Genomic DNA, 27,477 nt, shown 5'->3' on the forward strand with positions numbered 1-27,477 from the left:
TTTTATTTTTTAAACTTTTTTTTTTCACTATTTTTTTAGACCATCTAGGGTACATTAACCCTAGATGGTCAGATCGCTCCTACCATATACGATAATACTACAGTATTGCAATATATGGCGTTTTTGCAGGTCTTACATTACAATGAGCCACTGGCTCATTGTAACGAACCTGCATAAACCATGTAGCCTCGTGTCAAAAGAAGACCCGAGGCTACCATGGTAACCGATCGCCGCCCCCCGATGACGCTCGGGGGCGTGGCAATCGAAAAAAAGATGGCGGCGCCCGCGCGCCGCCGTCTTTTAAACGCCGCCGGCGACGTTTAGAGGGTTAATAGCCGCGATCGGTGCAAGCACCGACCGCGGTTATTAGCGGTGGGGGTTTTGTGCAAAATGCAAAAACCCCCACCTCTGTAAGAAGAGGACTCAGCCCGTGAGCCCTCTTCATACATCCCTTATACCTCTGCGCCGTAGAGCTACGGCGCAGAGCGTTAAGGGGTTAAAGGACATCTATCACCATCTTTTGGGTTTTATACTGTCCTCTGACTATTGCTCGTTACCTGTAGGGGATGTTCTCGCTCTTTCCGCTAGTTTCCTGGCTCGCGGCAAAAATGATTTTATAATATTTGCTAATAGCACTGGAGGCGCTCAGGGTGACGTCACCGAACTCCTGGGCTCAGTACATTATGTGGCCCCCTGGCTGCTCGCTATTCATATTGTGTCCATTCCAATCATGCGGCTCCCCCAAAATCTCGTGCATGCAGGAAATCTTTTCACTTGCGCAGCCCCCGCAGTCACCACTGCAGCTGCGCAGGGAAACAGAAGACGTCAGCCGGCGATCTTCGGAGGACGTCAGAGTTTATTGTATTAAGGTGTGCGCTGGTAAGTATGATTCTTCCCCACTGTGCTCACAGCCTGTACCTCCAACGCATCCACTGCTACCAATGTCCCCCCCCCCCCCCCTAGACAACGAGCATTCCCCCCCCCCTAGACAACGAGCATGTCTCCCCCCCTAGACAATGAGCATCCCCCCCCCTAGACAACGAGCATTCCCCCCCCAGACAACGAGAATGTCTCCCCCCCTAGACAACGAGCATTTACCCCCCCAGACAACGAGCATTTTCCCCCCTAGACAACGAGCATGTCCCCCCCCAGACAACGAGCATGTCTCCCCCGACCCCTAGACAACGAGCATTCCCCCCCCAGACAACGAGCATGTCTCCCCCCGACCCCTAGACAACGAGCATGTCCCCCCCCCTAGACAACGAGCATGTCCCCCCCCCCCGACCCCTAGACAACGAGCATGTCCCCCCCCCGACCCCTAGACAACGAGCATGTCCTCCCCTGTGGCTGCGTGCCCTTTTTTGTGTGTAGATTTTATTATTTCCGTGCCTGCTGTGGACTGCTTCGGATTCGAAGGATTACGTCGATGACCGACATTTCTAACAAATAAAATGGTCAACGAGGGTGTGTCTGCGTTTTTTGTCCAATAAACTTTTCTGAAAACGGTGTGATTATTTATTTTTTTGCGACACTCTTCATAGTTTGCCGTAGTAGTGGTGCCGGCTAGGTGACGGTGCTCATTACTAAGGGCTGGCCTTAGTGTTTGCCTTAATTTTTTTGGCAAATTTACACTAACGCCCATACCATTACCCCGGTACCCATCGCCACCAGGGGTGCCGGGAAGAGCCGGGTACAAACCAGTACCTGACCGTCTATAGATGGTCAGGTAGTGGGGCGGCTGCAGGCTGTTATTGTTGCGCTGGAATAGCCCCATAACAGTGGCCTATCCCAGCTCAGTAATGGCGGCTGCTGCTGCTTTATTGTATCTGGCTGATTTGAACAATAGGGGGCACCTCGTGCCATTTTTCCCCCCTTTTTTGCTCATTGTCTAGGGGGGGGGGACCGCTCGTTGTCTAGGGGGGGGGCATGCTCGTTGTCTAGGGGAGGACATGCTCGTTGTCTAGGGGGGGCATGCTCGTTGTCTAGGGGAGGACATGCTCGTTGTCTAGGGGGGGGGCATGCTCGTTGTCTAGGGGGGGCATGCTCGTTGTCTAGGGGGAGTGGAATATGCCCCCCAATTATATACATAAATTTACATTGGTGCCAGTGGATGCGTTGGAGGTATGAGCAGTGGCGTGGCCAGGGGGTGTGGTTAGGGGGCGTGTCTAGGGTGTGGCTTCTGTGGGTAATGCCGCCATTTTGTCCCTCTTTCTCCTCCACAAAAGTTGGGAGGTATGATAAAGCAGTCTTGAGCTAATCTTCAGAAAGGACTGTGTGTCTTTCCTGGTTTTACTCCATTCCAAGCTGAAATACAAAGACTAATTTGAAAGTCACCTTTACAATTGTTGAGGAGATCGCACTGGTTTCGGACGCCATCTTGACTACTGTCCGCCATCTTAGATACAGCGGCCATGTTCCCTGACCATCGTCGAGTTAATGTCATGATTCAAACTTCATTTCATGTAACCTGTTTGCTGCCTGTCAGCTCATACCCTGTGACATGTAATGAGAAGCCAGTCTGTCCGTGATTATATTGTGATTCTGGAGCCACTTATCTTATTCTTCTCAGGACATTAGTATAAACAATATCTGTGTACAAGGTCTCTGAGAACTGAGCACAATTAATTCACTTTTTTCCCAGAATATGCTGATGTCCAATAGCTTTGCAGTATACTATTCACGCCTCTTTGATGACTCTTCTGTCTGTTATATATTATGCATTTTCATTATTAAAGGAGAGAAGATCTTGATTAAGAGATTGATGTATGTCTTGGTCTTTATGTTCAATCATGGGTTAATTAGGACTCACCTTACAAAAGTCAAGAGGGATGTTGGGGCCTGTCAAGGAGATGTTAATTGTGAATGTATAAGATGGGTTTAACTATAGGGTAATTACAAACTTTGTTTAAATATTTGGCATCTATTGAAGCGTCCAGGCAGCTTTTATGACATCCTGGAGCTTTAACAGCCTGATAAATTCTGACCTGAAGACTGGTCTGTTCAGACCCCAAAGGACATTTGGTCTCCCTACCCCCCCTCTTCTGCATCAGGATTTGGAAACAAAAGACTGTTTAAATATTCCTGGACTCCTCCCCCTCATTAAAACTTTGCCCAATCCTGAATGACCCTCTGGACTAATTAATGAATGGGAGGTTCTGAAATCTGAACCAAACTGAGAAGTTATAAAACAATATAAAATCCAAGAATTGGTGTTCACATTTTGGGGGCTGCTTGACAAGCTGAGTGTGTCCCTTATTTCTCCCACCTCCAGGGATCAGGATTTACTATAAGTTGTAAGTTTCTGTTATTTTTCTCCCTTTTTATTTTATAACTGTTTTGCCGTGTTGTGTGTCATTTTATTTTGTAATTCTTTTGTTTTTAATATCTTTTTATGCACTGATCAACTTTTTGTAATTAAAGCTTTTCACTTTAATTTTGGTCCCTGTATGCTCTGCGGACTCATAGCCTTGTGAAGTGTGGTTAACTGCGTGACTGCTGGAGTGCTGAGTGTGCATGTCTAGTGGTGTGACAAAGTGACTGCTAGAGTGCTGAGTGTGCATGTCTAGTGGTGTGACCAGGTGACTGCTAGAGTGCTGAGTGTGCATGTCTAGTGGTGTGACAAGGTGACTGCTTGAGAGCAAGAATTGATGTAGAGTGGGATACTTATTGGTCGCAGTATAAATGCAGTAAGTGGTGGCAGCGGGTCTGGTGCTGGTGCTGGTGCTGGAGATGTATGATGTGTGATTTATGCTCAATTTGTGTCCTGAGTGAAAGGTGAGCGCCAGTTTGTGTGGGCTAAATTAACCCATACGGTTTCACCCCAAGTCACGTGACGAGGCGGCGGCGTCCTCACCGTGACAGGGCCCTGCATAAAATATCCCTAACAACAATGTTAGGGGTTTGAGCCCCAGATAAAAATCTATAATATCCTACATGCAGGCTCCTCCTCCCCTGCACTGCGCATGTACAAAGCCCCCGACTACACGGAGCCGACGTCCTGCTGTCTCCACTAGTGATCACATGACACCTCCGTGCCCCGCCCCCTATACTGACATCATCACAGGTCCTCACCTGTACACAACTACATCCCGGAGGCCCCGCCCCCTATACTGACATCATCACAGGTCCTCATCTATCCACAGCTACACCCCGGAGGCCCCGCCCCCTGTCATGACATCATTACAGGTCCTCATCTATACACATCTACACCCCAGAGGCCCCGCCCCCTGTACTGACATCATCACAGGTCCTCATCTATACACATCTACACCCCGGGGCCCCGCCCCCTGTACTGACATCATCACAGGTCCTTCTCTGTACACATCTACACGGAGGCCACGACATCGAGAAGGAGGACGTGAACACTGAAGAGAAAAGAGGTAAGTGATCAGAGGAGGTGACCGAGAGAGGAACTACATCACCCGGCATGCTCCAGGAGCACACACACTATATGGAGGGACTACAACTCCCAGCATGCTCCAGGAGCACACACACTATATGGAGGGACTACAACTCCCAGCATGCTCTAGGAGTGGACACACACTATATGGAGGGACTACAACTCCCAGCATGCTCCAGGAGCACACACTATATAGAGGGACTACAACCCCCAGCATGCTCCAGGAGCACACACACTATATGGAGGGACTACAACCCCCAGCATGCTCCAGGAGCGCACACACTATATGGAGGGACTACAACCCCCAGCATGCTCCAGGAGCACACACACTATATGGAGGGACTACAACTCCCAGCATGCTCCAGGAGTGCACACACTATATGGAGAGACTACAAATCCCAGCATGCTCCAGGAGCGCACACACTATATGGAGGGACTACAACTCCCAGCATGCTCCAGGAGCACACACACTATATGGAGGGACTACAACTCCCAGCATGCTCTAGGAGTGGACACACACTATATGGAGGGACTACAACTCCCAGCATGCTCCAGGAGCACACACTATATAGAGGGACTACAACCCCCAGCATGCTCCAGGAGCACACACACTATATGGAGGGACTACAACCCCCAGCATGCTCCAGGAGCGCACACACTATATGGAGGGACTACAACCCCCAGCATGCTCCAGGAGCACACACACTATATGGAGGGACTACAACTCCCAGCATGCTCCAGGAGCACACACTATATAGAGGGACTACAACCCCCAGCATGCTCCAGGAGCACACACACTATATGGAGGGACTACAACCCCCAGCATGCTCCAGGAGCGCACACACTATATGGAGGGACTACAACCCCCAGCATGCTCCAGGAGCACACACGCTATATGGAGAGACTACAAATCCCAGCATGCTCCAGGAGCGCACACACTATATGGAGGGACTACAACTCCCAGCATGCTCCAGGAGCACACACACTATATGGAGGGACTACAACTCCCAGCATGCTCCAGGAGCGCACACACTATATGGAGGGACTACAACTCCCAGCATGCTCCAGGAGCGCACACACTATATGGAGGGACTACAACTCCCAGCATGCTCCAGGTCCCTCCATGTGGGGTCCAGTATGTGCTATTAGTGAGGAGCGGCACAGTCCAGCGCCATCACTCCTCCCTCAGTCCAGTGACCTCCCCTCCAGTGTCTGGAGAATCCCCATCTGTCACATCACACATGTCATGGACACAATTGCTTCATATAGAGTTTGCTCTTAGTTCTTCTCATGTTTCCTCAGGTTCTATAGATCCAGGACTCCCAGAGGTTTCTCCTAAAGATGATCCTTTCCATCAATGATCCCCCAGGGATCCGGGAGAAGGACAGAGAGCAGATGGCGGCCAGGATCCTGGAGCTCACCCTGGAGATGATCTCCTTGATAACCGGAGAGGTGAGAGTCTCCCAGGACACGGCTCTTATCTCTAGGAATAACAGCGGGAAATGACTGGAGAGGTGAAGGATTCTTAGGATCTATGTAGTGATCAGTGTCTCCCCATACACAGGATTACACAGTAGTGAAGAAGTCGTCTGGTGAGTGTGTGACCCCCCGTGTGTCAGGAGGATGGACCCAGAGCCCCATCACCGAGCCTCCACCTCATTCACTGATACATGAGCAGAAGATCCTAGAACTTACCTCCAGGATCACTGAGCTGCTGAGCGGAGAGGTGAGCGCTGCCGGGAATGCTGGGACATTGTACAATAACACAAGGGAGGGGTCTGGGTGATGACTGTGTCATTGTGGGTGTCAGGTTCCTATAAGGTGTCAGGACGTCACTGTCTATTTCTCCATGGAGGAGTGGGAGTATATAGAAGGACACAAGGACCAGTACAAGGACATCATGATGGAGGACCACCAGCCCCTCACATCACCAGGTAAGAGGAGACCTTCCTGATTATAGAGGACAGAGCAGGTGTGAGGTCACCTCCTCCATCATCTCCTCATCACATATAGACAATGTATCAGTCACTGTGTATATTTCCTATAGATGGATCCAGTCAGAGAAATCCACCAGAGAGATGTCCCAGTCCTGGAGATTCCCGGGATATTACACAGGAACCAGAGAGATGTCCCAGTCCTGGAGATTCCCGGGATATTACACAGGAACCAGAGAGATGTCCCAGTCCTGGAGATTCCCGAGATATTACACAGGAACCAGAGAGATGTCCCAGTCCTGGAGATTCCCGAGATATTACACAGGAACCAGAGAGATGTCCCAGTCCTGGAGATTCCCGAGATATTACACAGGAACCAGAGAGATGTCCCAGTCCTGGAGATTCCCGAGATATTACACAGGAACCAGAGAGATGTCCCAGTCCTGGAGATTCCCAGGATATTACACAGGAACCAGAGAGATGTCCCAGTCCTGAAGATTCCCGGGATATTACACAGGATCCAGAGAGATGTCCCAGTCCTGGAGATTCCCGAGATATTACACAGGAACCGGAGAGATGTCCCAGTCCTGGAGATTCCCGAGATATTACACAGGAACCAGAGAGATGTCCCAGTCTTGGAGATTCCCGAGATATTACACAGGAACCAGCGAGATGTCCCAGTCCTGGAGATTCCCGAGATATTACAGAGGAGCCGGAGGAGAATGTCCCACTGGATCATCAGGTAGGTGGAGCTGAGGTTCCTGTGAATCCTCTATAGATGGATGTAATGAAGCTACTTACCTTCTCCAGCAGCAGTGGGTGGAGGGTCTATGGCTCCTCTTAGTATTATTAGTGGAGGAAGAGTATGGAGTTGTAGTAATAAGTCGGATCTATTTAGTACATCACCTGCAGGTCTCGATCTTCTCCCTTAATGAACTTCATCATAGAACCTGACTTGGGTCACACTAGGATGGTGGTTGGTGGTAAGGGGCTGGTGTTCAGTACTTGCCCCCAGGCCCTGGTTGATCTTTTCCCTCACACACACATCTGTATCTTTCTCTTATTTGCTTCTAACAATCCTGTCAGTCCTTTCCCTCACACGTATCTGTGTCTCTCATTATAGGATCCTGTCAGCAGAGTAATGGCCGCCTTATCTCTCTAGTGTAGGAAACTCTTGTCCCTATGATAACAGAGATTATCTCTCTACACGTTTGTCTCTCTCTTCTCTTTCATCTCTAGACCTTGTTCTTATTCTCCTCTCCAACTTTTACCTCAGGATCATCGTCTCTCCCTTCTCTCCCACCATCTCCCTCAGATTTCCCTCTTTCCCTCCTTTCTCTTCTCATTCGCCAGTTCTTCCAGGGGGAGGAGTAATGAGCATGACCTGAAAAGGTTGGCAGCTCTCCTAGCTAAGCTTGGTTGCGCTGTGCTCCAATACAATCCATTAATCAGTTTACAAAGATGAACCAAATCAACAAACAGGAACATAGAAGCGACATACACATATGATGGGAACGTGCAAGGTACAAATATATCAGTTCAGAATAGAATGAATAATCCTTTACTATATAAAAAGCCGACAATCCAGCCCCTTACAGGTTATAACTGGTTTCTAGTTTTGATCCCGTCTCCTCCTGCAGGAGATTATTCCCTTAGTTCCTGGTTCTGGAGGTTTCTGTCCATCACTTGGATATAAGAGAATCTCTGGAGACATTTCCGTGTTTTCTCATGTCCTTCATGTTGGATCTTTCCAGGAAAGTTGTGGTGGAAGGAGGAGCGGAGAGGAAATCCCCTCATCAGTGACAGAGGAGGGTAAGAGCCTTTCATGTATCTTGTGGGTTATTCTTCCCTTATACATTGCAGGGAGAGGTCACATCCAGGGGAGGAGATGGAGATGACATAGACACCGGCTCATCTGTCTCTGGTCTCCTCCTCCCGTCTGGTCTATTGGATGTTTCCTCACCTTCCTCATCCGCTATCACTCACCTCTTTAACCTTTTCCTATCCACTGGTCTTGTTCCCTCTTCCTTCAGTCCTGTATCAGTCGCCCCCGTCCTATAGCAGTGATGGAGAACCTTTTAGATGTCAAGTGCCCAAACTACAACCAAAACTCACATATTTTTCACAAAGTGCCAATTTGACAATTTGAGCCGTAACTTATTACTCCCTGCACGGTCACAGGTTTAAATTGTGTAGGCACCTGAGGACACCAATACAGTAGAAATAAGGAGAAGAAGTTTGGATTATATTGTAGCTTCCTTCTAGGGTCCTGAGCTTCCTGGGACTGCAGTGGGCATTGCGTCCTGTCTGGCAAACTCTACCCTGGGGTGATGGTGCGGATGCCCATAGAGAGGGCTCTTAGTGCCACCTCTGGGACGCGTGCCATAGGTTCGCCACCACTGTCCTATAGAATCCAAGAATCTCCGGCCGCGTCTCCTCTACTTTGCTCATCTTCTATTCACTGTCACACATCATCTCCAGGACTTCTCCTGACCAGGACTCGTTACCCTCAGATAACAGTATATTCCTGACTCCTCCCTTTATATCTGCCGGAACCTGGGAAAAGGGAAACTCACAATATTAATATCTTCCCTGTATATTCCAGGAGATGAAAGTCCAAGAGGTTCCCATGGACGTCCCCCCTCAGCTCCTTGTGGTGAAGTAGAAGATAATCAGTCACATCTTTCCACTGGGGAGAAGCCATTTCTATGTAATGAATGTGGTAAATGTTTTGCATATAAACAATCTCTTGTTAGACATCAGAGAACTCACACAGGGGAGAAGCCATTTTCATGTACTGAATGTGGTAAATGTTTTGCCCATAAACAATCTCTTGTTAGACATCAGAGAACTCACAGTAGGGAGAAGCCATATTCATGCACTGAATGTGGGAAATGTTTTACCCAGAAATCACAACTTGTTATACATCAGAGAACTCACACTGGGGAGAAGCCATTCTTATGTACTGAATGTGGGAAATGTTATACCCAGCGACGACATCTTATTGCACATAAGAGAATTCACACAGGAAAATATCTGTTATGTTCTGAATGTGGGAAAGGTTTTGCCCATAAACAATCTCTTGTTATTCATCAGAGAACTCACACAGGGGAGAAGCCATTTTCATGCACTGAATGTGGGAAATGTTTTATCGATAAATCACGTCTTGTTGAACATCATAGAACTCACACAGGGCAGAAACCATTTTCATGCACTGAATGTGGGAAATGTTTTACCAATAAATCACATCTTGTTAAACATCAGAGAACTCACACGAGGGAGAAGTCATTTTCATGTACTGAATGTGGGAAATGTTTTACCAAGAAATCATATTTTGTTAGCCATCAGAGAAGTCACACGAGGGAGAAGTCATTTTCATGTACTGAATGTGGGAAATGTTTTACCAAGAAATCATATTTTGTTAGACATCAGAGAACTCACACAGGAGAGAAGCCATTTTCATGTACTGAATGTGGAAAACGATTTACTGAAAAATCAACTCTTGTTATACATCAGAGAACTCACACTGGGGAGAAGCCATTCTCATGTACTGAATGTGGGAAATGTTTTACCCAGATATCACATCTTATTGAACATAAGAGAATTCACACAGGTAAATATCTGTTATGTTCTGAATGTGGGAAAGGTTTTGCCCATAAACAATCTCTTGTTATTCATCAGAGAACTCACACAGGGGTGAAGCCATTTTCCTGCACTGAATGTGGGAAATGTTTTACCCATAAATCAGTTCTTGTTCAACATCAGAGAACTCACACAGGGGAGAAGCCATTTTCATGTACTGAATGTGGGAAATGTTTTACCCAGAATTCACATCTTGTTCAACATCAGAGAACTCACACAGGTGAGAAGCCTGGCAGTGGAAGAAGGGGGGTTGCCGGTAGTGGAGTAGGAGTTCCTGTCCACGCATGCGCCCCAGCTGCACTTTCACATGTGAAGGACCTGGCGCAGAGATAAACGCTGCACAGCCGGGCGCTGGATAGATCTGGGGGCCGGAGTTCCTTGATGTATAAGGCCGCAGTGAAGGGGCAGCGACGTCAGCGCATGAACGTCCGGCTATGATAAATGACCCCCAATGTTTCTATAAACTCCTGTTCCTGATAATTTGTCAAGGTTTATTTTTTATCTGTTACATTTTCAAATAAACAAGTGACCTAAGAACAAGAGACGCGCGGCCGTCATTTCTGATACATAATAGACATTACATACCGGGGAATGACCATAACAACAGCAAAACAAGACGTATCACATGGCAGAGACGATGGTCATATAAATACGGCCACTACACGTCTCCAAGTCACACACCACACACCTGACATGTAGGAGGAAATAGACATCTCAGACGTCTCTACTTAGTGGGACCAGATTCTCTCTAATCTATAAGGACAATGCCGGGGAAGATCTAGAATCTGGTATTTGGAGACGCAGTTGTTAACCACCTCCAGGCAGTGTAACTTGTTTCCTTCCAGGACATAATAACTTCCAACAGAATAACAAAAAGTGGAAAACATTTTTTCTTAATATCACTAAAGCACATTGTTACTGATACCAAGAGGGAAGGACCCGCGGACAAGCGTATGTGCCTACAGATGCCGAGCAGCTGACGCAAGTATCATCTGAGATGGCCACCAACTTCTAGAGCCTAACAGGCGGAATATGGAAGGAGAGATTGGGGGTCATTTACTAAAGGCCCGATTCGCGTTTTCCCGACGTGTTACGCGAATATTTCCTATTTGCGCCGATTGTACCTGAATTGCCCCGGGATTGTGGCGCACGCGATCGGATTGTGGCGCATCGGCGCCGGCATGCGCGCGACGGAATTCGGGGGGCGTGGCCGAACGAAAACCCGACGGATTCGGAAAAACCGCCGCATTTAAAAACCGCAAAAGTGTCGCTTGGGGAGCGCTTACCTTCACTTGGTCCGAGGTGGTGAATTCCGGCGCGATGAGATGACTTTCAGCGCAGCAGCGCCACCTGGTGGACGGCGGAAGAACTACATTCATAAATCCCGGCCGGACCCGAATGCAGAGCAGAGAACGCGCCGCTGGATCGCGACTGGATCGGGTAAGTAAATGTGCCCCATTGTGTCACTAGGTCCCTGGTGCTGAACACAGTTTAACAAAACTTCTTTCTAGTCATTCAGTAGGAAATGTCACAACACCGGCTTATAAATGCTTTGTCAGATGGCCTAGGGCCTAACCACAGACAGGGGGCATCCTCTACACTTAGAAGTGGTTCTACCATAACCATAGACGGAATATTCTCTACACTTAGAGGAGCGGTGGTTCACCATAGAAAGGTGGCAACTTCTACGTCTAGATTGGAGCTGCTTTTACCATCATCTACCATCACCATAGACATGGGGGATCCTCTACACCTAGAGGAGAGGAGGTTCTACCATCACCATAGACAGGGGGCATTCTCTACACCTAGAGGAGAGGAGGTTCTACCATCACCATAGACAGGGGGCATCCTCTACATCTAGAGGAGAGGAGGTTCTACCATCACCATAGAGAGGAGGCATCCTCTACACCTAGAGGAGAGGAGGTTCTACCATCACCATAGACAAGTGGCATCCTCTACACCTAGAGGAGAGGTGGTTCTACCATCACCATAGACAGGGGGCGTCCTCTACATCTAGAGGAGAGGTGGTTCTACCATCACCATAGACAGGGGCATCCTCTACACCTAGAGGAGAGGAGGATCTACCATCACCATAGACAGGAGGCATCCTCTACACCTAGAGGAGAGGAGGTTCTACCATCACCACAGACAGGGGGCATCCTCTACACCTAGAGGAGAGGAGGTTCTACCATCACCATAGACAGGGGGCATTCTCTACACCTAGAGGAGAGGAGGTTCTACCATCACCATAGACAGGGGGCATCCTCTACACCTAGAGGAGAGGAGGTTCTACCATCACCATAGACATGGGGGATCCTCTACACCTAGAGGAGAGGAGGTTCTACCATCACCATAGACAGGGGGCATTCTCTACACCTAGAGGAGAGGAGGTTCTACCATCACCATAGACAGGAGGCATCCCCTACACCTAGAGGAGAGGAGGTTCTATCATCACCATAGACAGGGGACATCCTCTACACCTAGAGGAGAGGAGGATCTACCATCACCATAGACAGGAGGCATCCTCTACACCTAGAGGAGAGGAGGTTCTACCATCACCATAGACAGGAGGCATCCCCTACACCTAGAGGAGAGGAGGTTCTATCATCACCATAGACAGGGGACATCCTCTACACCTAGAGGAGAGGTGGTTCTACCATCACCATAGACAGGGGGCGTCCTCTACATCTAGAGGAGAGGTGGTTCTACCATCACCATAGACAGGGGGCGTCCTCTACATCTAGAGGAGAGGTGGTTCTACCATCACCATAGACAGGGGCATCCTCTACACCTAGAGGAGAGGAGGTTCTACCATCACCATAGACAGGGGCATCCTCTACACCTAGAGGAGAGGAGGTTCTACCATCACCATATACAGGGGGCATCCTCTACACCTAGAGGAGAGGAGGTTCTACCATCACCATAGACAGGGGGCATCCTCTACACCTAGAGGAGAGGGGGCTCTACCATCACCATAGACAGGGGGGATCCTCTAAATCTAGAGGAGAGGAGGTTCTACAATCACCATAGACAGGGGGCGTCCTCTACATCTAGAGGAGAGGAGGTTCTACCATCACCATAGACAGGGGACATCCTCTACACCTAGAGGAGAGGAGGTTCTACCATCACCATAGACAGGGGGCATCCTCTACACCTAGAGGAGAGGGGGCTCTACCATCACCATAGACAGGGGGCATCCTCTACACCTAGAGGAGAGGAGGTTCTACCATCACCATAGACAGGAGGCATCCCCTACACCTAGAGGAGAGGAGGTTCTATCATCACCATAGACAGGGGACATCCTCTACACCTAGAGGAGAGGAGGATCTACCATCACCATAGACAGGAGGCATCCTCTACACCTAGAGGAGAGGAGGTTCTACCATCACCATAGACAGGGGGCATCCTCTACACCTAGAGGAGAGGAGGTTCTACCATCACCATAGACAGGGGGGATCCTCTACACCTAGAGGAGAGGAGGTTCTACCATCACCATAGACAGGGGGCATCCTCTACACCTAGAGGAGAGGAGGTTCTACCATCACCATAGACAGGGGGCATCCTCTACACCTAGAGGAGAGGAGGTTCTACCATCACCATAGACAGGGGGCATCCTCTACACCTAGAGGAGAGGAGGTTCTACCATCACCATAGACAGGGGGCATCCTCTACACCTAGAGGAGAGGAGGTTCTACCATCACTATAGACAGGGGGCATCCTCTACATCTAGAGGAGAGGAGGTTCTACCATCACCATAGAGAGGAGGCATCCTCTACACCTAGAGGAGAGGAGGTTCTACCATCACCATAGACAAGTGGCATCCTCTACACCTAGAGGAGAGGTGGTTCTACCATCACCAAAGACAGGGGGCGTCCTCTACATCTAGAGGAGAGGTGGTTCTACCATCACCATAGACAGGGGCATCCACTACACCTAGAGGAGAGGAGGATCTACCATCACCATAGACAGGAGGCATCCTCTACACCTAGAGGAGAGGAGGTTCTACCATCACCACAGACAGGGGGCATCCTCTACACCTAGAGGAGAGGAGGTTCTACCATCACCATAGACAGGGGGCATTCTCTACACCTAGAGGAGAGGAGGTTCTACCATCACCATAGACAGGGGGCATCCTCTACACCTAGAGGAGAGGAGGTTCTACCATCACCATAGACATGGGGGATCCTCTACACCTAGAGGAGAGGAGGTTCTACCATCACCATAGACAGGGGGCATTCTCTACACCTAGAGGAGAGGAGGTTCTACCATCACCATAGACAGGAGGCATCCCCTACACCTAGAGGAGAGGAGGTTCTATCATCACCATAGACAGGGGACATCCTCTACACCTAGAGGAGAGGAGGATCTACCATCACCATAGACAGGAGGCATCCTCTACACCTAGAGGAGAGGAGGTTCTACCATCACCATAGACAGGAGGCATCCCCTACACCTAGAGGAGAGGAGGTTCTATCATCACCATAGACAGGGGACATCCTCTACACCTAGAGGAGAGGAGGATCTACCATCACCATAGACAGGAGGCATCCTCTACACCTAGAGGAGAGGAGGTTCTACCATCACCATAGACAGGGGGCATCCTCTACACCTAGAGGAGAGGGGGCTCTACCATCACCATAGACAGGGGGCATCCTCTACACCTAGAGGAGAGGAGGTTCTACCATCACCATAGACAGGAGGCATCCCCTACACCTAGAGGAGAGGAGGTTCTATCATCACCATAGACAGGGGACATCCTCTACACCTAGAGGAGAGGAGGATCTACCATCACCATAGACAGGAGGCATCCTCTACACCTAGAGGAGAGGAGGTTCTACCATCACCATAGACAGGGGGCATCCTCTACACCTAGAGGAGAGGAGGTTCTACCATCACCATAGACAGGGGGGATCCTCTACACCTAGAGGAGAGGAGGTTCTACCATCACCATAGACAGGGGGCATCCTCTACACCTAGAGGAGAGGAGGTTCTACCATCACCATAGACAGGGGGCATCCTCTACACCTAGAGGAGAGGAGGTTCTACCATCACCATAGACAGGGGGCATCCTCTACACCTAGAGGAGAGGAGGTTCTACCATCACCATAGACAGGGGGCATCCTCTACACCTAGAGGAGAGGAGGTTCTACCATCACTATAGACAGGGGGCATCCTCTACATCTAGAGGAGAGGAGGTTCTACCATCACCATAGAGAGGAGGCATCCTCTACACCTAGAGGAGAGGAGGTTCTACCATCACCATAGACAAGTGGCATCCTCTACACCTAGAGGAGAGGTGGTTCTACCATCACCATAGACAGGGGGCGTCCTCTACATCTAGAGGAGAGGTGGTTCTACCATCACCATAGACAGGGGCATCCTCTACACCTAGAGGAGAGGAGGATCTACCATCACCATAGACAGGAGGCATCCTCTACACCTAGAAGAGAGGAGGTTCTACCATCACCACAGACAGGGGGCATCCTCTACACCTAGAGGAGAGGAGGTTCTACCATCACCATAGACAGGGGGCATTCTCTACACCTAGAGGAGAGGAGGTTCTACCATCACCATAGACAGGGGGCATCCTCTACACCTAGAGGAGAGGAGGTTCTACCATCACCATAGACATGGGGGATCCTCTACACCTAGAGGAGAGGAGGTTCTACCATCACCATAGACAGGGGGCATTCTCTACACCTAGAGGAGAGGAGGTTCTACCATCACCATAGACAGGAGGCATCCCCTACACCTAGAGGAGAGGAGGTTCTATCATCACCATAGACAGGGGACATCCTCTACACCTAGAGGAGAGGAGGATCTACCATCACCATAGACAGGAGGCATCCTCTACACCTAGAGGAGAGGAGGTTCTACCATCACCATAGACAGGAGGCATCCCCTACACCTAGAGGAGAGGAGGTTCTATCATCACCATAGACAGGGGACATCCTCTACACCTAGAGGAGAGGAGGATCTACCATCACCATAGACAGGAGGCATCCTCTACACCTAGAGGAGAGGAGGTTCTACCATCACCATAGACAGGGGGCATCCTCTACACCTAGAGGAGAGGAGGTTCTACCATCACCATAGACATGGGGGATCCTCTACACCTAGAGGAGAGGAGGTTCTACCATCACCATAGACAGGGGGCATTCTCTACACCTAGAGGAGAGGAGGATCTACCATCACTATAGACAGGGGGCATCCTCTACACCTAGAGGAGAGGAGGTTCTACCATCACCATAGACAGGGGCATCCTCTACACCTAGAGGAGAGGTGGTTCTACCATCACCATAGACAGGGGGCGTCCTCTACATCTAGAGGAGAGGAGGTTCTACCATCACCATATACAGGGGGCATCCTCTACACCTAGAGGAGAGGAGGTTCTACCATCACCATAGACAGGGGCATCCTCTACACCTAGAGGAGAGGAGGTTCTACCATCACCATATACAGGGGGCATCCTCTACACCTAGAGGAGAGGAGGTTCTACCATCACCATAGACAGGGGGCATCCTCTACACCTAGAGGAGAGGGGGCTCTACCATCACCATAGACAGGGGGGATCCTCTAAATCTAGAGGAGAGGAGGTTCTACAATCACCATAGACAGGGGGCGTCCTCTACATCTAGAGGAGAGAAGGTTCTACCATCACCATAGACAGGGGACATCCTCTACACCTAGAGGAGAGGAAATTCTACCATCACCATAGACAGGGGGCATCCTCTACACCTAGAGGAGAGGGGGCTCTACCATCACCATAGACAGGGGGCATCCTCTACACCTAGAGGAGAGGAGGTTCTACCATCACCATAGACAGGAGGCATCCCCTACACCTAGAGGAGAGGAGGTTCTATCATCACCATAGACAGGGGACATCCTCTACACCTAGAGGAGAGGAGGATCTACCATCACCATAGACAGGAGGCATCCTCTACACCTAGAGGAGAGGAGGTTCTACCATCACCATAGACAGGGGGGATCCTCTACATCTAGAGGAGAGGAGGTTCTACCATCACCATAGACATGGGGGATCCTCTACACCTAGAGGAGAGGAGGTTCTACCATCACCATAGACAGGGGGCATCCTCTACACCTAGAGGAGAGGAGGTTCTACCATCACCATAGACAGGGGGCATCCTCTACACCTAGAGGAGAGGAGGTTCTACCATCACCATAGACAGGAGGCATCCTCTACACCTAGAGGAGAGGAGGTTCTACCATCACCATAGACAGGGGCATCCTCTACACCTAGAGGAGAGGAGGTTCTACCATCACCATAGACAGGGGGCATCCTCTACACCTAGAGGAGAGGAGGTTCTACCATCACCATAGACAGGGGCCATCCTCTACACCTAGAGGAGAGGAGGTTCTACCATCACCATAGACAGGGGGCATCCTCTACACCTAGAGGAGAGGAGGTTCTACCATCACTATAGACAGGGGGCATCCTCTACATCTAGAGGAGAGGAGGTTCTACCATCACCATAGACAGGAGGCATCCTCTACACCTAGAGGAGAGGAGGTTCTACCATCACCATAGACAAGTGGCATCCTCTACACCTAGAGGAGAGGTGGTTCTACCATCACCATAGACAGGGGGCGTCCTCTACATCTAGAGGAGAGGTGGTTCTACCATCACCATTGACAGGGGCATCCTCTACACCTAGAGGAGAGGAGGTTCTACCATCACCATAGACAGGGGCATCCTCTACACCTAGAGGAGAGGAGGTTCTACCATCACCATATACAGGGGGCATCCTCTACACCTAGAGGAGAGGAGGTTCTACCATCACCATAGACAGGGGGCATCCTCTACACCTAGAGGAGAGGGGGCTCTACCATCACCATAGACATGGGGGATCCTCTACACCTAGAGGAGAGGAGGTTCTACCATCACCATAGACAGGGGGTATCCCCTACACCTAGAGGAGAGGAGGTTCTATCATCACCATAGACAGGGGACATCCTCTACACCTAGAGGAGAGGAGGATCTACCATCACCATAGACAGGAGGCATCCTCTACACCTAGAGGAGAGGAGGTTCTACCATCACCATAGACAGGGGGAATCCTCTACACCTAGAGGAGAGGAGGTTCTACCATCACCATAGACATGGGGGATCCTCTACACCTAGAGGAGAGGAGGTTCTACCATCACCATAGACAGGAGGCATCCTCTACACCTAGAGGAGAGGAGGATCTACCATCACTATAGACAGGGAGCATCCTCTACACCTAGAGGAGAGGAGGTTCTACCATCACCATAGACAGGGGCATCCTCTACACCTAGAGGAGAGGAGGTTCTACCATCACTATAGACAGGGGGCATCCTCTACACCTAGAGGAGAGGAGGTTCTACCATCACCATAGACAGGAGACATCCTCTACACCTAGAGGAGAGGAGGTTCTACCATCACCATAGACAAGTGGCATCCTCTACACCTAGAGGAGAGGAGGTTCTACCATCACCATAGACAGGAGGCATCCTCTACACCTAGAGGAGAGGAGGTTCTACCATCACCATAGACAGGGGGCATCCTCTACACCTAGAGGAGAGGTGGTTCTACCATCACCATAGACAGGGGGCGTCCTCTACATCTAGAGGAGAGGTGGTTCTACCATCACCATAGACAGGGGCATCCTCTACACCTAGAGGAGAGGAGGTTCTACCATCACCATAGACAGCGGCATCCTCTACACCTAGAGGAGAGGAGGTTCTACCATCACCATATACAGGGGGCATCCTCTACACCTAGAGGAGAGGAGGTTCTACCATCACCATAGACAGGGGGCATCCTCTACACCTAGAGGAGAGGGGGCTCTACCATCACCATAGACAGGGGGGATCCTCTAAATCTAGAGGAGAGGAGGTTCTACCATCACCATAGACAGGGGGCGTCCTCTACATCTAGAGGAGAGAAGGTTCTACCATCACCATAGACAGGGGACATCCTCTACACCTAGAGGAGAGGAGGTTCTACCATCACCATAGACAGGAGGCATCCCCTACACCTAGAGGAGAGGAGGTTCTATCATCACCATAGACAGGGGACATCCTCTACACCTAGAGGAGAGGAGGATCTACCATCACCATAGACAGGAGGCATCTTCTACACCTAGAGGAGAGGAGGTTCTACCATCACCATAGACAGGGGGCATCCTCTACACCTAGAGGAGAGGAGGTTCTACCATCACCATAGACAGGGGGGATCCTCTACATCTAGAGGAGAGGAGGTTCTACCATCACCATAGACAGGAGGCATCCCCTACACCTAGAGGAGAGGAGGTTCTATCATCACCATAGACAGGGGGCATCCTCTACACCTAGAGGAGAGGAGGTTCTACCATCACCATAGACAGGGGGCATCCTCTACACCTAGAGGAGAGGGGGCTCTACCATCACCATAGACAGGGGCATCCTCTACACCTAGAGGAGAGGAGGTTCTACCATCACCATAGACAGGGGCATCCTCTACACCTAGAGGAGAGGAGGTTCTACCATCACCATAGACAGGGGCATCCTCTACATCTAGAGGAGAGGTGTTTCTACCATCACCATAGACAGGGGCATCCTCTACACCTAGAGGAGAGGAGGTTCTACCATCACCATAGACAGGGGCATCCTCTACACCTAGAGGAGAGGAGGTTCTACCATCACCATATACAGGGGGCATCCTCTACACCTAGAGGAGAGGAGGTTCTACCATCACCATAGACAGGGGGCATCCTCTACACCTAGAGGAGAGGGGGCTCTACCATCACCATAGACAGGGGGGATCCTCTAAATCTAGAGGAGAGGAGGTTCTACCATCACCATAGACAGGGGGCATCCTCTACATCTAGAGGAGAGGAGGTTCTACCATCACCATAGACAGGGGACATCCTCTACACCTAGAGGAGAGGAGGTTCTACCATCACCATAGACAGGAGGCATCCCCTACACCTAGAGGAGAGGAGGTTCTATCATCACCATAGACAGGGGACATCCTCTACAGCTAGAGGAGAGGAGGATCTACCATCACCATAGACAGGAGGCATCTTCTACACCTAGAGGAGAGGAGGTTCTACCATCACCATAGACAGGGGGCATCCTCTACACCTAGAGGAGAGGAGGTTCTACCATCACCATAGACAGGGGGGATCCTCTACATCTAGAGGAGAGGAGGTTCTACCATCACCATAGACAGGAGGCATCCCCTACACCTAGAGGAGAGGAGGTTCTATCATCACCATAGACAGGGGGCATCCTCTACACCTAGAGGAGAGGAGGTTCTACCATCACCATAGACAGGGGGCATCCTCTACACCTAGAGGAGAGGGGGCTCTACCATCACCATAGACAGGGGCATCCTCTACACTTAGAGGAGAGGAGGTTCTACCATCACCATAGACAGGGGCATCCTCTACACCTAGAGGAGAGGAGGTTCTACCATCACCATAGACAGGGGCATCCTCTACACCTAGAGGAGAGGAGGTTCTACCATCACCATAGACAGGGGGCATCCTCTACACCTAGAGGAGAGGGGGCTCTACCATCACCATAGACAGGGGGCATCCTCTACACCTAGAGGAGAGGGGGCTCTACCATTACCATAGACAGGGGCATCCTCTACACCTAGAGGAGAGGAGGTTCTACCATCACCATAGACAGGGGCATCCTCTACACCTAGAGGAGAGGAGGTTCTACCATCACCATAGACAGGGGCATCCTCTACACCTAGAGGAGAGGAGGTTCTACCATCACCATAGACAGGGGGCATCCTCTACACCTAGAGGAGAGGGGGCTCTACCATCACCATAGACAGGGGCATCCTCTACACCTAGAGGAGAGGAGGTTCTACCATCACCATAGACAGGGGCATCCTCTACACCTAGAGGAGAGGAGGTTCTACCATCACTATAGACAGGGAGCAACCTCTACACCTAGAGGAGAGGGGGCTCTACCATCACCATAGTTAGGGGGCATCCTCTACACCTAGAGGAGAGGGGGCTCTACCATCACCATAGACAGGGGGCATCCTCTACACCTAGAGGAGAGGGGGCTCTACCATTACCATAGACAGGGGCATCCTCTACACCTAGAGGAGAGGAGGTTCTACCATCACCATAGACAGGGGCATCCTCTACACCTAGAGGAGAGGAGGTTCTACCATCACCATAGACAGGGGCATCCTCTACACCTAGAGGAGAGGAGGTTCTACCATCACCATAGACAGGGGGCATCCTCTACACCTAGAGGAGAGGGGGCTCTACCATCACCATAGACAGGGGCATCCTCTACACCTAGAGGAGAGGAGGTTCTACCATCACCATAGACAGGGGCATCCTCTACACCTAGAGGAGAGGAGGTTCTACCATCACTATAGACAGGGAGCAACCTCTACACCTAGAGGAGAGGAGGTTCTACAATCACCATAGACAGGGGCATCCTCTACACCTAGAGGAGAGGAGGTTCTACCATCACCATATACAGGGGGCATCCTCTACACCTAGAGGAGAGGAGGTTCTACCATCACCATAGACAGGGGGCATCCTCTACACCTAGAGGATGGCTCTACCATCACCATAGACAGGGGGGATCCTCTACATCTAGAGAAGAGGGGGCTCTACCATCACCATAGACAGGGGGGATCCTCTACATCTAGAGGAGAGGAGGTTCTACCATCACCATAGACAGGGGCATCCTCTACACCTAGAGGAGGATCTACCATCACCATATACAGGGGGCATCCTCTACACCTAGAGGAGAGGAGGTTCTACCATCACCATAGACAGGGGGCATCCTCTACACCTAGAGGAGGTTCTACCATCACCATAGACAGGGGGCATCCTCTACACCTAGAGGAGAGGGGGCTCTACCATCACCATAGACAGGGGGCATCCTCTACACCTAGAGGAGAGGGGGCTCTACCATCACCATAGACAGGGGGCATCCTCTACACCTAGAGGAGAGGAGGTTCTACCATCACCATAGACAGGAGGCATCCCCTACACCTAGAGGAGAGGAGGTTCTATCATCACCATAGACAGGGGACATCCTCTATACCTAGAGGAGAGGAGGATCTACCATCACCATAGACAGGAGGCATCCTCTACACCTAGAGGAGAGGAGGTTCTACCATCACCATAGACAGGGGGCGTCCTCTACACCTAGAGGAGAGGAGGTTCTACCATCACCATAGACAGGGGGGATCCTCTACATCTAGAGGAGAGGAGGTTCTACCATCACCATAGACAGGAGGCATCCCCTACACCTAGAGAAGAGGAGGTTCTATCATCACCATAGACAGGGGGCATCCTCTACACCTAGAGGAGAGGAGGTTCTACCATCACCATAGACAGGGGCCATCCTCTACACCTAGAGGAGAGGAGGTTCTACCATCACCATAGACAGGGGCATCCTCTACACCTAGAGGAGAGGAGGTTCTACCATCACCATAGACAGGGGCATCCTCTACACCTAGAGGAGAGGAGGTTCTACCATCACCATATACAGGGGGCATCCTCTACACCTAGAGGAGAGGAGGTTCTACCATCACCATAGACAGGGGGCATCCTCTACACCTAGAGGAGAGGGGGCTCTACCATCACCATAGACAGGGGGGATCCTCTAAATCTAGAGGAGAGGAGGTTCTACAATCACCATAGACAGGGGGCGTCCTCTACATCTAGAGGAGAGAAGGTTCTACCATCACCATAGACAGGGGACATCCTCTACACCTAGAGGAGAGGAAATTCTACCATCACCATAGACAGGGGGCATCCTCTACACCTAGAGGAGAGGGGGCTCTACCATCACCATAGACAGGGGGCATCCTCTACACCTAGAGGAGAGGAGGTTCTACCATCACCATAGACAGGAGGCATCCCCTACACCTAGAGGAGAGGAGGTTCTATCATCACCATAGACAGGGGACATCCTCTACACCTAGAGGAGAGGAGGATCTACCATCACCATAGACAGGAGGCATCCTCTACACCTAGAGGAGAGGAGGTTCTACCATCACCATAGACAGGGGGCATCCTCTACACCTAGAGGAGAGGAGGTTCTACCATCACCATAGACAGGGGGGATCCTCTACATCTAGAGGAGAGGAGGTTCTACCATCACCATAGACATGGGGGATCCTCTACACCTAGAGGAGAGGAGGTTCTACCATCACCATAGACAGGGGGCATCCTCTACACCTAGAGGAGAGGAGGTTCTACCATCACCATAGACAGGGGACATCCTCTACACCTAGAGGAGAGGAGGTTCTACCATCACCATAGACAGGAGGCATCCTCTACACCTAGAGGAGAGGAGGTTCTACCATCACCATAGACAGGGGCATCCTCTACACCTAGAGGAGAGGAGGTTCTACCATCACCATAGACAGGGGGCATCCTCTACACCTAGAGGAGAGGGGGCTCTACCATCACCATAGACAGGGGCATCCTCTACACCTAGAGGAGAGGAGGTTCTACCATCACCATAGACAGGGGCATCCTCTACATCTAGAGGAGAGGAGGTTCTACCATCACCATAGACAGGGGACATCCTCTACACCTAGAGGAGAGGAGGTTCTACCATCACCATAGACAGGGGACATCCTCTACACCTAGAGGAGAGGAGGTTCTACCATCACCATAGACAGGGGGCATCCTCTACACCTAGAGGAGAGGAGGTTCTACCATCACTATAGACAGGGGGCATCCTCTACATCTAGAGGAGAGGAGGTTCTACCATCACCATAGACAGGAGGCATCCTCTACACCTAGAGGAGAGGAGGTTCTACCATCACCATAGACAAGTGGCATCCTCTACACCTAGAGGAGAGGTGGTTCTACCATCACCATAGACAGGGGGCGTCCTCTACATCTAGAGGAGAGGTGGTTCTACCATCACCATTGACAGGGGCATCCTCTACACCTAGAGGAGAGGAGGTTCTACCATCACCATAGACAGGGGCATCCTCTACACCTAGAGGAGAGGAGGTTCTACCATCACCATATACAGGGGGCATCCTCTACACCTAGAGGAGAGGAGGTTCTACCATCACCATAGACAGGGGGCATCCTCTACACCTAGAGGAGAGGGGGCTCTACCATCACCATAGACATGGGGGATCCTCTACACCTAGAGGAGAGGAGGTTCTACCATCACCATAGACAGGGGGTATCCCCTACACCTAGAGGAGAAGAGGTTCTATCATCACCATAGACAGGGGACATCCTCTACACCTAGAGGAGAGGAGGATCTACCATCACCATAGACAGGAGGCATCCTCTACACCTAGAGGAGAGGAGGTTCTACCATCACCATAGACAGGGGGCATCCTCTACACCTAGAGGAGAGGAGGTTCTACCATCACCATAGACATGGGGGATCCTCTACACCTAGAGGAGAGGAGGTTCTACCATCACCATAGACAGGAGGCATCCTCTACACCTAGAGGAGAGGAGGATCTACCATCACTATAGACAGGGAGCATCCTCTACACCTAGAGGAGAGGAGGTTCTACCATCACCATAGACAGGGGCATCCTCTACACCTAGAGGAGAGGAGGTTCTACCATCACTATAGACAGGGGGCATCCTCTACACCTAGAGGAGAGGAGGTTCTACCATCACCATAGACAGGAGACATCCTCTACACCTAGAGGAGAGGAGGTTCTACCATCACCATAGACAAGTGGCATCCTCTACACCTAGAGGAGAGGAGGTTCTACCATCACCATAGACAGGAGGCATCCTCTACACCTAGAGGAGAGGAGGTTCTACCATCACCATAGACAGGGGGCATCCTCTACACCTAGAGGAGAGGTGGTTCTACCATCACCATAGACAGGGGGCGTCCTCTACATCTAGAGGAGAGGTGGTTCTACCATCACCATAGACAGGGGCATCCTCTACACCTAGAGGAGAGGAGGTTCTACCATCACCATAGACAGGGGCATCCTCTACACCTAGAGGAGAGGAGGTTCTACCATCACCATATACAGGGGGCATCCTCTACACCTAGAGGAGAGGAGGTTCTACCATCACCATAGACAGGGGGCATCCTCTACACCTAGAGGAGAGGGGGCTCTACCATCACCATAGACAGGGGGGATCCTCTAAATCTAGAGGAGAGGAGGTTCTACCATCACCATAGACAGGGGGCGTCCTCTACATCTAGAGGAGAGAAGGTTCTACCATCACCATAGACAGGGGACATCCTCTACACCTAGAGGAGAGGAGGTTCTACCATCACCATAGACAGGAGGCATCCCCTACACCTAGAGGAGAGGAGGTTCTATCATCACCATAGACAGGGGACATCCTCTACACCTAGAGGATAGGAGGATCTACCATCACCATAGACAGGAGGCATCTTCTACACCTAGAGGAGAGGAGGTTCTACCATCACCATAGACAGGGGGCATCCTCTACACCTAGAGGAGAGGAGGTTCTACCATCACCATAGACAGGGGGGATCCTCTACATCTAGAGGAGAGGAGGTTCTACCATCACCATAGACAGGAGGCATCCCCTACACCTAGAGGAGAGGAGGTTCTATCATCACCATAGACAGGGGGCATCCTCTACACCTAGAGGAGAGGAGGTTCTACCATCACCATAGACAGGGGGCATCCTCTACACCTAGAGGAGAGGGGGCTCTACCATCACCATAGACAGGGGCATCCTCTACACCTAGAGGAGAGGAGGTTCTACCATCACCATAGACAGGGGCATCCTCTACACCTAGAGGAGAGGAGGTTCTACCATCACCATAGACAGGGGCATCCTCTACATCTAGAGGAGAGGTGTTTCTACCATCACCATAGACAGGGGCATCCTCTACACCTAGAGGAGAGGAGGTTCTACCATCACCATAGACAGGGGCATCCTCTACACCTAGAGGAGAGGAGGTTCTACCATCACCATATACAGGGGGCATCCTCTACACCTAGAGGAGAGGAGGTTCTACCATCACCATAGACAGGGGGCATCCTCTACACCTAGAGGAGAGGGGGCTCTACCATCACCATAGACAGGGGGGATCCTCTAAATCTAGAGGAGAGGAGGTTCTACCATCACCATAGACAGGGGGCATCCTCTACATCTAGAGGAGAGGAGGTTCTACCATCACCATAGACAGGGGACATCCTCTACACCTAGAGGAGAGGAGGTTCTACCATCACCATAGACAGGAGGCATCCCCTACACCTAGAGGAGAGGAGGTTCTATCATCACCATAGACAGGGGACATCCTCTACAGCTAGAGGAGAGGAGGATCTACCATTACCATAGACAGGAGGCATCTTCTACACCTAGAGGAGAGGAGGTTCTACCATCACCATAGACAGGGGGCATCCTCTACACCTAGAGGAGAGGAGGTTCTACCATCACCATAGACAGGGGGGATCCTCTACATCTAGAGGAGAGGAGGTTCTACCATCACCATAGACAGGAGGCATCCCCTACACCTAGAGGAGAGGAGGTTCTATCATCACCATAGACAGGGGGCATCCTCTACACCTAGAGGAGAGGAGGTTCTACCATCACCATAGACAGGGGGCATCCTCTACACCTAGAGGAGAGGGGGCTCTACCATCACCATAGACAGGGGCATCCTCTACACTTAGAGGAGAGGAGGTTCTACCATCACCATAGACAGGGGCATCCTCTACACCTAGAGGAGAGGAGGTTCTACCATCACCATAGACAGGGGCATCCTCTACACCTAGAGGAGAGGAGGTTCTACCATCACCATAGACAGGGGACATCCTCTACACCTAGAGGAGAGGAGGTTCTACCATCACCATAGACAGGGGGCATCCTCTACACCTAGAGGAGAGGGGGCTCTACCATCACCATAGACAGGGGGCATCCTCTACACCTAGAGGAGAGGGGGCTCTACCATTACCATAGACAGGGGCATCCTCTACACCTAGAGGAGAGGAGGTTCTACCATCACCATAGACAGGGGCATCCTCTACACCTAGAGGAGAGGAGGTTCTACCATCACCATAGACAGGGGCATCCTCTACACCTAGAGGAGAGGAGGTTCTACCATCACCATAGACAGGGGCATCCTCTACACCTAGAGGAGAGGAGGTTCTACCATCACCATAGACAGGGGGCATCCTCTACACCTAGAGGAGAGGGGGCTCTACCATCACCATAGACAGGGGCATCCTCTACACCTAGAGGAGAGGAGGTTCTACCATCACCATAGACAGGGGCATCCTCTACACCTAGAGGAGAGGAAGTTCTACCATCACTATAGACAGGGAGCAACCTCTACACCTAGAGGAGAGGAGGTTCTACAATCACCATAGACAGGGGCATCCTCTACACCTAGAGGAGAGGAGGTTCTACCATCACCATATACAGGGGGCATCCTCTACACCTAGAGGAGAGGAGGTTCTACCATCACCATAGACAGGGGGCATCCTCTACACCTAGAGGATGGCTCTACCATCACCATAGACAGGGGGGATCCTCTACATCTAGAGAAGAGGGGGCT

The 27,477-nt window shown here is 50.8% G+C and overlaps 2 protein-coding genes across 2 annotated transcripts in view; both read left to right on the plus strand.

Annotated features, from left to right (window-relative positions):
- Window positions 1–4,171: 4,171 nt before the first annotated feature.
- Window positions 4,172–27,477, plus strand: part of LOC140116870 (uncharacterized) — a 401,113-nt gene continuing 377,807 nt past the window's right edge. Inside the window, 3 exon segments of the mRNA XM_072133304.1 lie at window positions 4,172–4,379; window positions 5,702–6,333; window positions 6,447–7,075. Coding sequence (XP_071989405.1) covers window positions 6,249–6,333; window positions 6,447–7,075 — 714 coding nt within the window. The 5' untranslated portion in view covers window positions 4,172–4,379; window positions 5,702–6,248.
- LOC140119742 (uncharacterized) lies at window positions 7,842–10,517 on the plus strand. Its single transcript, XM_072139097.1, has 3 exons — window positions 7,842–7,856; window positions 8,031–8,145; window positions 8,939–10,517. Exons 1-3 carry the CDS (start codon window positions 7,842–7,844, stop codon window positions 10,306–10,308), a joined length of 1,500 nt encoding a protein of 499 aa, XP_071995198.1. The 3' UTR covers window positions 10,309–10,517.

The sequence above is a fragment of the Engystomops pustulosus genome, chromosome 2 (genome assembly GCF_040894005.1).
Source record: "Engystomops pustulosus chromosome 2, aEngPut4.maternal, whole genome shotgun sequence".
Classification (NCBI taxonomy): Eukaryota; Metazoa; Chordata; class Amphibia; order Anura; family Leptodactylidae; genus Engystomops; species Engystomops pustulosus.

What these genes read in the sequence shown, in the direction of transcription:
- LOC140119742 (XM_072139097.1), top strand. An exon ending in CTCATCAGTGACAGAGGAGG is followed by an intron (nt 8,146 to 8,938) that starts GTAAGAGCCTTT and finishes TGTATATTCCAG; the next exon opens with GAGATGAAAGTCCAAGAGGT.